The following is a 13,567-nucleotide window of genomic DNA, read 5'->3' on the forward strand; positions in this document are numbered from 1 at the left end:
AATAATCTCTGATGAAAGATCAACATCAGTAGTAATTCAGCTTTCTATTTTCTCAAATTCAATTATTTTCTTTTTCAGATTTTTAGAATGACAAGCTTTTAATGATTATTCCCAACCCTATCACTTTTGCCTGTCAGATTCTTACTGCCTGTGTTATCTAGCTTCTTACAGAATGCACGGAAAAACTCGGGCTTGCCAGAGCAGCCTCCAAAGTATATACCAAAGATGGAACTCCAATCTTTACCTTGCGTGATTTGGTTTTATGGGCTCTAGATGACTCCTTTCTCCAGAGAGACTCTGAAAAACAAAAGCAAGATGCAGCTCCTGTTGGAAAAGAACAGATAATTGTTGAAAGTATGGAAGGTTGGCTACAATCTACAGCATTTAGCTGATTCTATTTATGCTTGATCATAAAAATGTTAAACATGATTATTTCATTTAGTCACTTTTTCCAGAATTTCAAAATCATAGGAAGCTACTTTTGTGACCCAAAGAGTGTCAATGAAATTTTCATGTTGTTTTTACCTTGCAGAATTATAAGAAAAATTAAAAATTAATGCAAATTTTGATTTTAGCACTGAAACAATAAATAAATTACGTATAATTAATAAAATATGTTTGACAGTTCAGCTACTTTATGGAACATAATCATTTTTTGAACCAAAACCAACTGGAGACCACTTGAGAAATGGGGGCTGGATCAATGGAAATCTCTTGCTACTATTAGAAGGGAAGGTGTCCTCTCTGTCTCTCTGTGCTTCTACTGTCATTCAACTCCCCTTCCCTGTCTCTGTCTTCTCCACTCTTTACTATCTCCCAGAAGCTCCAGTCAATGTCCATCTATTGTATTTTTGGGCACATTGCATGGTAACGGTCTGTTTATAGCTGTGTGTGTCTTATTAGACTATTTGCAGTTTGAGGGCAGTGACTGTGTGTGTCCCAAACAACAGTTGCTAAAAAAAAGCAAGTCTTGGTAGTAGTGATTCAGTAGTTTTCTCAGTATGAGATCTCCACGGTTGTATTGAGAGGCATAATTTAGAAGTTAAGAACTTGGGTTTTGGAGCCAGAATACCAGGGTTCAAATCCCAGCTTTGTCACTTGCTAGCTCAATGACCTTGGGTAAGTTGTTTAACTACTCTTGTATTCCAGTTTTCTTATTTATAATGTTAGGATACATTTTAAACTATATTTTACTATTTTAAGTTTCTTACATAAAATTTACATATTTTACTATTTGTAAAATAGTCAATTACTTCATGGATATAGATATATATATATATTTAATACGTCTCCATTACATAGATAACATTGTCTTAGTCCATTAGTGTTGCTGTAACAGAATACCACAGGCTGGTTAACTTATAAAGAACAGAACTTTATTTCTCACAATTCGGGAGGCTGCAAAGTCTAAGAGCAAGACATTGGTAGATCTGGTTGTCTGGCGAGGGTTACATTCTCCAGAGGGGAATAATGTTTTGTCCTCACACAATGGAAAGCAGAAAGGGCAAAAGAGCCCAGCACTGTGCGAAGCGTCTTTTATAAGGGTCTTAATTCTATTCACAAGAAGAGAAGCCCTTATGATCTAATCACCTCTTAAAGTCTCTATCTCTCTTAATATCATTACATTGACCATTAATTTTTAACACCAGAATTTTGGAAAGCACACATTCAAACCATAGCAAATATATCTATATATCTATATTTTCACTTGAACACATATATATGTGTATATATATATATTCAATATCTGTATTTGATCATCATTAATATATTCATTTGGTCCACATAAATATGAATATATATTCATATGTGTATTTATATATACACATGCACATATATAACTTAGAACAGTGCCTGGTTGATATTTACCAAACATTCAGTGAAATTACTTATCACTTTTGTGTATAGGATATTACTTATTTCGTTTTCAAATGAGTTTTAAGAAATAATTATGTGAACATTTAATGCCTAGCTGATTGCTGAAGCATATATTTCTGCCTTTATTTGGCATATAGAATATCTGAACTTCAGGTTTTATAAAATTATAATTTAAAACGCTATTCTTTAAATTCTTATTAAAAGCCTGGTTGCAGTAATATTATTAATGTAGGACTATCAAAAGGGCATTCTTTTGATTCCGTCTCTTCCTCCCTATATTCTAAAGGGTATGCTTAAATCAGGCAAGGCCATCAGTAGACTGCTCCCTTTATGGAATTGTGGCTTGGTGTTATGCCATCAGTTTGCATTAAGGAACTTTAAAGAAACAGCTGTTGGTCAGAATTCAACATGGTGCTTACTATGCAGGCAGTGGTTAAGAGCACAGCCTTCATTGGCAGATGGCCTGGATTCTAATCCTTACTCTGCCACCACCCAGCTATGTCACTAAAGCTCAGTTACCATATCTGTAAAAGAAGACTCATAATAAGCCCTAACTCAGAGTCTTAGAGTATCATTTTTAGAACCACATGAGACGATATATGTAAAGGCCTTAATAAAATACCCAGTATATAGTAAGTTCTCAATATATATTAATTTTCTATTGCAGGGTACTGTTAGCTATATCACAAATAGCCTCTTTATGAGGACCCTTAAATGAATTTTTCTCAGATCTCAGAACCAGGAAAAGTGAATTTTCTATGGAATTTCTCACTATATGTGGGCCATATGAAGCTGGAAATTGTGTTTTTCTCTTTGCTTTGGCCATTAGGAAACTCAGAGCCAAAATTTTGCTTTATCTCTAGCCAGTAAAAACAGGGTATTTATTTCTGTTTAACAGTAAAAATAATATCTAACATCTATTTGATGCCTATCAGAGTAAACAGGCCAAACACTATTTCTTCTAAGCATATTACTTTGTTCTTTTAAAAAAAGAAACAGCAGAATGAGATATTATTATTCATTTAAAATATAAGAACACTAAGGTACTTTATCCCTGGCTTTAGTCTAGTCCTATACTCCTTTCCCCTGTGCTTGATTTTTTATCTCTATTTTTTCCATTTTGGAGTAGGTATTTTGGTAAGCGACCTCAAATTTCTTTCAGAACTAGGTGATGTGTAAGAAAGAAATTAAAACATATTTACAATCTTATTAGCATTTTTTGTTGTTGTATATGAAGTTTCTGACCAAAGTTATGCATTAGTCTCTCATTTTGGCATTGCTTGTTTAAATCAAATTATTAATGAATAATAAAATATTTTGAATAAACAAATTCAGAAAGCAAATTTATTCATTATTCATTGAACAATGATAAATATGTCATTTTTCCACCAGAAAATCTAAGAATGAAAGTGAAAAACAGATTGTTTCCAAAATCTGTGACATCTGATAGTTTGGATGGTATAGATAAGTCTTTGCTTACCCTCATCCTCAGAAATCCTATTGCCATCTGGGTATCTTCTGGTGAACCATTTCTACCTCCAAATGGTAAGTTTTTTGTTTTTGCTTTCTTTCAAGCAAGTGTATGAAGGGAGAGAGAAATACATTTTATGCCACCATAAGAAAATGAATTAAATGGGTATAATATCAACATAATAACATCAAATTTGCACAAAGAACAGAAGGTTCATCAATTAATATGTGCACAAGGATAGCTATACTCTCGTATTTGCACATTTGCCTGTTTTTTTTCTTACTGGAATGGAATATTCTGCGTGGAAAAATGTCTAATTTAGTTGATAAAGAGATCCTTGGTCTATAAGACTGAGAATAATGGTATACATTAGAAAATAACAAATGAGTTTAATTCACATGGAGGACGACCTGTCTGCACATTTTCATTTTTAAGAATTGCACCCTTTAGGCAGTAGGTGGATGTTTAAAAAATGAATGGTTCCAAGCCAGGCTTTCATCACCTCCAAATAGTTTGTGGAAGTGGAAAATGAAATATGGCTATTGCATATGGTAAATCTATATAATAAAACAGCATCATTGCTCTTCTTTTTTTTACCCCTCCATTCCATAAAGAAATGCCTTAAGCCCTGTCATCTTTCAAATGAGGTTTCTTTTAATGACCCTTACCTTTTAATTACTTGTTTCTAATTGAATCTATTTCTTTGAGCAGAAAGTTCTTTATAAATTATTGGTGTGCGTGATAGATTACTGTTGATAAAGTATCTTGTATTTGTATTATTCTAGCTTTGCAGAAAGCAGAAAAATTAGAGAAACAGAACTGGCTGAAAAAGGACAGAATTCTGGCTGATCTAGATACCATGAGACACAAAATGAGACAGTTAAAAGGTCAGTATGAACTATACCAAGCATAACCATATTTAATTCAAAATGCAACCTCAAATTGCTAATGGTTATTTTCTACCATTAGATACCAAGTGTTTAACTAAGGAGCATTATATAAATATTGTTTTACATAAATCATTTGAGCAAAGTCTAAAACCTAATAATGTATTTTTGGTCTGATTTTATATCTGTAAATTTTATATTAAAATGAATACCAAATGACTTCTGCATATGTTTCAAAAATTAGGAAAGTACCTGGGCAAGAGAAACTATCCCGTTGTTTTGAAATAACCTCTCAATGGACATTTTGTGGGCTTTGGAATTAATCTTTAAACAAACCTTGCTGTCATTCCTTGGGTATTGCTAGGGAAGAATTTTTTTTTTTTTTTTTTTAAGTAGTCTGAATGAGGAAGTACTAAAATCTTCAGAAGTCAGTGTCAGTAACTTAAAGTGACTCCTTTTTACACAGCATGAGACATGCTAATCACAGTCCAAGTGATCAATTATTGGTCTCCTCCTTCTATTCTCTTTAACACAGAATCTTAGGTTTCTGACCTTATACTATTCCCAGGACTTGAGATACAAATGGTTCTTTGGGGAGAAACAGTGTACTATGGACTTGAGTCTAGGAAGGAACACATTTCAAACTCAGTAACTGCCACAGCAGAATTTCAACTCCTGATGCTGTCTTGTATTAAAAGCATATGAATCTTGCTTCACTAAATAGCAGAACTAGTCCTAACTGCATTAGACTGAACTGTGGTTTGAAATGGCTATTACCAGCTGTTACCAAAAAGAAGAATTGGGTGTAAGTGAAAATAATTACTACTACTAACTTCTACCACTCCTACTATTAGACATTTTCACTTGAATGTTCCATGGACGTGTCCAAAACTACAACTGTCATATTACCCCAACACCAATGCCTCCTTTGTTTCAACTAGTAGTGGGTTCTACTACCATCTACCCAGGTGTTCCTCCCCAAAAACCTGGAAGTCATTCTTGGAATCTCCCTCTCTCTCACCTTCCCCAAGCAAATATTCAGTAAGCCTTGTTACTTTGAATCTGTTAAGTTGATCTCAAATGAATGTCACTCTCTCAGTCTATATATCATTATCCAAGTTCAAGCTACCATCATCTATATATTCCTTGGACCATTGAAACAGTTTTCTAACTGGTCTCCCTGCTTCCATCTTGACAATGGTTTCCATTCTATAAATAATGGTGACATTCTGAAGTTGAAGTTATCACGAAAAAATGCAAAGGTATTATGATACTCCAGGCACAAAATCTTGCAAGGTTTCCTATTATCTTTAGGACAAAGCCTTGAAACTCCTTAGCATGGCCCTTTATAATCTTGTTCTCTGTAAGTTCCTATTTCTTCTTGCCCACTACATTTCATACATTTTAACTTTCTTTTAGCTCCCCAGACATACCATGCACTCTCTTAACTCTGAGCTTTGGCACATTTTAGTTCCCTCTACTTCAAAGTTTTCCCTCTGCTGTCCTCTTAGGTTGCTCCTACTCATTCTGTGTTTTTAAGGTTACTTGTTACTTCTTCCTGTAAGCCTTCCTCAGCATTCCAAGCCTAGGGTAATGTGGTTTATCACATTCTGAACTTCCCTCCAATAGTCATCATCACATTATTATGATTACCTGTTTATGTGACAGTCTTTCCTATGTTAGATTATACATTCCGTACCGTTCTCATTTGTTCTCTGAATAGTTGTAGAATGACTGATTTAAATAATAAATGAAATTGCAACCATTCACTGGAGGGAGTTTCCTAAGCTCTATTCCTGCATCAGCCTAAATGCTGAAAATAGCACCTGGTATGGCTGCCTTTATTAAATTCTGATTTTATATTGTCTTCAGTTTTTTATTACAATTAAGTATCTTTTTTTTTTTTTTTTTTTTTTTTTTGAGATGAAGTCTCGCTCTGTCGCCCAGGCTAGAGTGCAGTGGCACCATCACAGTTCACTGCAAGCTCCACCTCCCAGGTTCACGCCATTCTCCTGCCTCAGCCTCCCGAGTAGCTGAGACTACGGGCGCCCGCCACCACGCCCGGCTAATTTTTTTGTATTTTTCGTAGAGACAGGGTTTCACCGTGTTAGCCAGGATGGTCTTCATCTCCTGACCTCATGATTCGCCCACCTCGGCCTCCCAAAGTGCTGGGATTACAGGCGTGAGCAACTGTGCCCGGCCAAGTATTTTAAAAATTTTAAGTTAATTTGTCATCAACTACAATACCACTGTTTAAAACTCTGTATTTTGTCAGTGATGTCCATTCTGGAGGGATCCATTGATGTGGTTTCTCTTATAATTTAATGCTAACATAAATCTTGTCTCTATTGACAAAGTGGTATGTTTTCTGCTATTAAATATAAATTCAACACATGCTTATAAAACATTTACCCTCATGAAGGCCTTTTTCTAGCTGGTGAGATTATGAGGATAAATAAGAACAAGTCTTAGTTAACTGCAAGGTCTATAAGATTGTGAGCTTCTTCAGGGTTGGCTAAAACAGGAGGTATGAATAGTTGCTAAATCAGCTATTCTATGTTATCATAGCCACTGGTAATTGCAAGAAGCATTTATTGAGCATATGCTATGTACAAAACACTGTGCTAAGCTGATTTTACATTTCATTGGTAAGCATGAACATTGCTAATATTAATCACAATACTAGTAATTACTTTGTTGGGTTTTCACGATTAAGTAACACATGTCAAATCTTTACTACATGGTTAGTATATAATAAATACTCAATAAATATTGGTGTAAGGATTCCTGAAAAGGCAACTCATTTACCCACTTGGGGTTTTATAAAACTGGTAAATAAATAAAACTCAGGAATGGCAGATCAGGCTAAATTATCAATGTTACATGTAAAAGCAATGTTGGAGCATTTAATTTAGTGTGAAAGTGAAATAAGTCTGCTAACTGAAACCCTAGATTGGGTGGGCTTACCCTTGCAGAGACAGGTGATTCTGAATAAGGGTGGGCCTCCCAATAAGACAGGGAATGGGGAGAGCTGTCTGGGCAAGACTCATCCCATGAAAGAAGAGCAAAGCACTTTGTTCTCTAGTTTCTAAGAGAAACAATGGGCCGAGAATCCCCAGCTTATTTTCCCCAATTTCCAATCAGAAAAATAATCTGCAGTATCAGTGGGGCTCCATCCTCAAAATGAAACAATAGCACTAGGGAAGAGGCATGTCTCATTAATAGTTAGCGATTATAATTACTATCCCCTGATCTCATGTGAAATAAAATAGGATATATGGGAAAATGTAATAAGAAAATACAAAATAATTCATTCAATACATTATTGCATGGTTTCAATTTATGTTATTCATACCTATGTAAATAATAGTTATCATAAAAACCTTTCCCCAAACTAAAATCTTTTGTGATGACATTGTCTCTTCATGAAAATTATAGCACAAATGCATTCATTTCCTTAAGACCATTAGAAGCAAGTTGACAAAAAATGCATAATGTTTTTTCCTGTTTTCTATACTCAATCCCTAGCTCTCAACAGTATAAATTATAAACTGTTGCTGAACTCTCTGTAGATGAGCAAAATTGTATTGTTCAAAATGCATTCTAAATAAAATATTTGTTGAAATGTTATTTATAAAAATGTGTGGGCCATAAATTAATGTTATCTGCATTCTATAAATAAGAGTTGGGTAAAAACTATATTTAGTATAAATTTGTGTTACGTATTTGTGAGGTGCCACCATGGTCTTCTCAAAAGTGCATTGCTTAATGGCATTGTCACTGTAACTCATTGACTGATTGATTCAATTACGTTTTCTTCACATCCATAAATTGCATATGAATCCTTATTAGAGACATAGCATTCTGGTTTCCCTGAAAAGTCATTGTTGCCATTTATTTTTATGCTGGATCTCTTTCCATAAACTTGAGCTAGAAGAGCACAAGTGCTTTATACTCTATAAGTACCAGATTATTTTCAGTTTCGTTTGAGTCATGGTCTGAAAATCTTCACATTAAAATTATGTTGGCAACAAAATTAAGACTCAACTTCATTTTAGTAATTCAATTGTTTTATGAACCTAAGTGTTACTCTCTCTAAGAAGCCTTCTGTGGCGCCTCAGACTAGGTTAGCAACTCCTGTTAGGAGCTGTTATAGCTCTTGTGCTTTCCTGGTGCAACCCAATTACAATCCACTATTGGTGTAATCATTTCCTTGATGTCTGCCTTCCCAACCAAACTTGAGGCAGGAACTCATTCTCCAACATGTTTGTGCTTGCATTATCCAACACAATGCCTCACCCATGGCTGTTGCTTAATGTAGGTTTTTGGAAAGAAGATACAAGAGAAAGCATTATTTTTACTTAATAAGTTTAGAGATCAATATGAAATGTGGGCTGATTATATCTTCACCACAAAAAGAAAACAATTTCATAAGTGTGACTTTTTAAACCTGTTTTATAACTATTTTAAGTGTTCTAGTAGAAAGAACACATAAATTGGAATCACCACACTTATTAAATTATGCCTGTGATTCTTTAGAATACAGTATTCCAATAAATATTTTCTCTTACTACAACTTCCTAACAGCATAAAGGGCACAGCAGAGGTGTCAGAAACTAATCGTGCTCGCAGGGTATTATTAGATGGAAAAAAAGATTCCTGTCTCTTGGGTTAATATTATTTTAGAAATACTTAATCCCCAGGCTGCTAAGCTAATTGTGGGGGAAAGGCTTATTATTAGTAAAGAGAACAAAACATATGTTCCAATACTGGAAGGATGATAGGGGCTATACAAGGTCATGAATTCTATTTGACTAAATTACCGCTGAACCATATCATGGATGCAAGGCTGGGGCCAGTGTGGAAATCAGCATGTTATCTTCCTCTTCTATCTGTAGAGTACGTATGTGAATCCTGGCTATTTAAAGTCTGAAGCTCCCATATGAAGAGGTATTGTTAGATATTATTACCTTAGGCATCTTTGCTTTTATGATACATTTAGTATTTTAGCCTATGCTCCTGTGTGGAATGATTTATACGTAGAAAGCCAAATCAATTTATTTGAAATCTGAAAGACTGTCATCAGAAACAAAATTTCTAGGACTTGTTTCCTCAGGGCGGCGAGTGGCGGCATGTCAGCCAGCCACCATGGTTCCTACCAAAAGCCCTGTGCAGCCTGTGGTGGTTGAAGGAGGCTGGACCGAACAGACTCAAGAGGAAATTAAACTCATGAAACTTATAAGACATACAGAGGTATGTTCTTTGGGATTCTGGATATTAAAGACGCTGCCCTTTTTATGAGTATTTAAAAGTACAATATTGAATTTTAAAATGATACTGTTAATATATTCTCAGCATCTGATCAGTTATGACCATATAAGCATATGCCAAGCATTGAGTTGGCATTTGAAGAGTAGCTGTCTAAAAGACAGCCAGCTCATATGAGGGTCTGTTTTGTTTGAATGGAGACCAGAAATTATGACCTTAGCAAAAAAGAGAAAAAGGCCCAGTGGATATGTACAAAGGTAATTGTAATAATTGTAGTCAAGTCAAACCTTCTGGCTTCATTGCTCATTACTCCTAAGGGCATGTCTCAATATGTAAAAAGAGCAAGGAGCAAAATACTAATTGCAACGGAGACATTCACAAGTGAAGAATTAAAAAAGTGGTTTCAGTCCAATTGGTTAATCAGTCAGGATTGCCAGACATAAAAAAGTCGAAAAGATAAAGGTCAGCTGTTGAGAGAGGACCAGGGAGAGAGACCAGGGAAAACTTTTTTGCTTTGTGAAGTTTTTCATCAAAATGATATATTCCTATTTAATAAGATTTCTCAAATTCGTGAAATGTGTTCAATCTAAATCTTAGGCACGTGCCCAAGTCAAGGTTACTAGAACAAAAGGAATTGACATCCCTAGAAATATGACTTCGTGCCAAGCTAAGAAGGATAAATCACTGACCAGGGAATGAATGCAAAGCATTGAACTAGGACATGCTTGAGGTAGAATAAAAAGCTGCCTAGCAGGGATCTGGCAAAGTATAAGGGGGGCTGCTGTATTTTAAAAGACAGTAAGTAAGAAACAACACTCACGTATACTCTTGTATGCATTTATTGGTTAGAGGAAATGATGTGATTCTAATAAAAAACTCATCCGTTAGATGCAGAGAAATCTCTCAATAGGGGAAACATCATGCAAAAGTCCAAAAATACTTCTCTCTTCATTTCTTCACATTATAAATGAAAGTTAAGTGCTTTGCCAAAATGATTGCCTTATTATTATTATTCTAATGATTGCTCTTGCCTTTAGTGTTTCATTGAAGCAAGGGAGATTTACTAGTGTCAGTGACAAGAGAGGCTAATGTACTTAATAGTTACTTCCTAAAATTTTTTCCATATAATTTATTAATTACAAGATATTTCTGGATTTTATCACATTCTTCACAAACACTATACAGACAGTTCTCTAAACACAACATTCTCTGGGTTTTTCTTGACAGGCACACCTTTCTGAAATCCGAGCAATGGAATCCAAAAGAAATTTTCCAGTTGCAACTAAACCTATAGCAGTCAAGCCGAGCAGTCTGTATAAGCAGCCCAACACAAAACGAGTGTGGATTTATCTAAATGGAGGCAGACCTGAAGATGGCACTTATGCCTGGGGCAAAACTGTTTCAGAGGTAAATCTAGTGTGAAAGGAGTGTTTCATAGGCCTGAGTTCAAATCCCAGCTCTGATATTTCTAGATTGTTTGGTCAAGCAAATTACTTCTATGAACCTCATCTTCTTGTCCATAAAATAGTAACAGCACTTTCCTCATAGGATTGATCTCATGATTGAATGAGCTTATATGTGTGAAAATGTGAAGTTCAATGTGTCTGACATAGATGTGAATCTGAATATGACACTTGTCCAGGAGAGAACTGTGCCAGTTCAACCCACTCCTACCAAAGAGTAAAATCTAAACTTTAAAGCAATTTTCTTCATTCATTTTATTTTATTATTATTATTTATTTATTTATTTATTTGAGACAGAGTCTTGCTCTGTCACCCATGCTGGAGTGCAGTGGCATGGGTCTTCATCCATTGTAAATCCAGTTCACAAGAGTGACTTTTTTCACCCATCATGAATCATTTACTAGATATGTTCTATCTAAGAAAAACAATGATACTCATTAGAGAAAGCCTATCATGTTCTTACTACCCAGAGTCCTAGAGCTGTTAGAATTCTCACTTCACAAAGTTAAAATATTGACTAAGGAAAGAGGAGTAACAGTTCATTCTTGGTTTGTAATTTCAGTCAGGGATACAATTCTGACATTTTTTTCTTAATCTTTAAATGAAGACTTTAGGCACATAATAAATGAATTTGGGTAATCTTTCTAAAAGTCTTATCTGTTGCAATGATGTCTTAAATAGTAGTTTGTCTTTTTTATTTTGTGAAATGTTTTCATGAATTTTTCTGGGACAAGTGAAAGTCATGTAGAGATGGTGGTGGGGGATGTGGATAGGCAAGGTAGTATAATAGACTGGCTTGGAGAAGTTCATGGAGACTGGTGAGGGCACATAGAGTAGCAGGGCCACCTGAGATGGTTCTGCCCCTGGACATTAATCCAGTTTCAGAGTGTAAGGGAGACCACTCTTCTCTGACAGGGAGTTTGACTAAGAATGGTGAGAGCAACTTCATATCAGAAGTTGACAAACAATTTGTTGTACTTGAGAAATAAGAGATTAAAATGTGAAAATGGATACCCCAAATTAGGAACATAAGTAAAGGATCTTCATACATGTAGAGGAAAAAGGAAAGTGATTTTTTAAAAAGATAGTGAAAGCTTTTTCAGAAGAGAGCTACCTAGAAAAAGCACTATAAGAAAGCTGAAATGTCTTTCCCTGCTGGTTTCTTAAAAAATCAGGGTTCATGTTATAGATGCTAAACGTTAAAATGCACTTAAGTACTGCACCTAGAACTGATAAATTTCTGAGAGAATATGTAATGATTAATAAATGGGTAAAGGGTAGAGCTGAGACAATGGGGAAAGATAGCCTATCAGATTCAGGGTAGAAAAAGCTTACAATAACTTTGATGAAGATTACTTATATCTATATCTAACCGGGGGATGACTTTTTGATTTATGTGACTCTCGTGTAGCATATAAAAGGCATTTCACAACTCTTATTCCATGATCATATAATTTTTTATGAGCTTTATATATGAACAGCCCTATGCTAGATGCTGTAAATTATTTTTCTAATTTATGTCTGTGGAAATATTTTTGTAAACTTAATAGTGCTATATAATTGACAGCTTAACATCCATAGTAGTAAGTAGCAGTGGAGTCTGTGGTCTCCTTAAATTAATACGTCAGATTGACAGAGTTTTAGAAAATATATCTAAGGTTTACTTGGGAATGTAGAGAAATGGGCACTCTGGAAGTACAACTCTTTGGAAGACAATTTGGCTGTACATAGCATAAGAAAGTATATTTGCAGAACTTGATCCCAAGGATATTTTCATGAACCTAAGCAACAATTATTTATTAAGAATATTTATTACAAGCCTATTTCTAATAGAGCTAGATTATTAATAATTCAAAACCTCATCAATGGGGAGATGATTAAATGAATTATAATACATAGGATGAAATACAATAACTCAAAATTACCTTTTTGAAATAATAATAAAGATGTTCAAGATATACTTAGTGAAAGAAGCATTATGTAAAGCATGTGGAGTTAAGTTCTGCACATATATATGCACAGATATAGAAAAAAGACTGCAATGATTTTATTAGATGGCCATATTATGGGAGACCTTTATTTTTCTTTCTTGTATGTTTTCCTATGTGTTCTATATTTTTTATGGTGAGTCCAGATTTTTTTAATAAGGAAAAGTTGTATGATAGGGAAGCTGATATTCCTCTGAGAGAAGTACTAATAGAATGTGATAAATGTAAAATTAGCAGTGAAGGCAGGAATCTCAGTTGAGAAAAGGGAGCACAGTGCCCACCTAGGGTGACAGACAAGGCTCTACAGAGGAATCAATAAGGAACTCTGATGGAACTTGAGAAATGGAGGAGATTCAACAGCTTAAGCAGAAAAAGCATTAAAAAGGATAAGGGGCACCCATGTAAATATAGGTGTTAGAATTCACAAAGTATATTAAATAGGTGCCCCATGGACAGAGAAATTGGAAGAGATAGATGTGACCAGAGAGATTGTTTAAAAGCATATGGTAGACCCCATATACATAGGTATTAATTTTCTCAGTCAGCCATAACAAAATACTATAGACTGAGTATTAAACAGCAGAAACAACAGAAGTTGATTTTCTCACAGT

The 13,567-nt window shown here is 34.8% G+C and overlaps 1 protein-coding gene across 2 annotated transcripts in view; it reads left to right on the top strand.

Annotated features, from left to right (window-relative positions):
- The window catches only part of LOC112606209, a 501,724-nt gene that overhangs the window by 461,773 nt on the left and 26,384 nt on the right, over nt 1–13,567 (top strand). For both annotated transcript variants that reach the window (XM_025356376.1, XM_025356377.1), the window contains 5 exons: nt 162–354; nt 3,271–3,423; nt 4,135–4,236; nt 9,353–9,489; nt 10,732–10,911. In XM_025356376.1, coding sequence (XP_025212161.1) covers nt 162–354; nt 3,271–3,423; nt 4,135–4,236; nt 9,353–9,489; nt 10,732–10,911 — 765 coding nt within the window. The remainder of the gene's footprint in view (nt 1–161; nt 355–3,270; nt 3,424–4,134; nt 4,237–9,352; nt 9,490–10,731; nt 10,912–13,567) is intronic.

This window comes from Theropithecus gelada, chromosome 14 (assembly GCF_003255815.1).
Source record: "Theropithecus gelada isolate Dixy chromosome 14, Tgel_1.0, whole genome shotgun sequence".
Taxonomy (NCBI): Eukaryota; Metazoa; Chordata; class Mammalia; order Primates; family Cercopithecidae; genus Theropithecus; species Theropithecus gelada.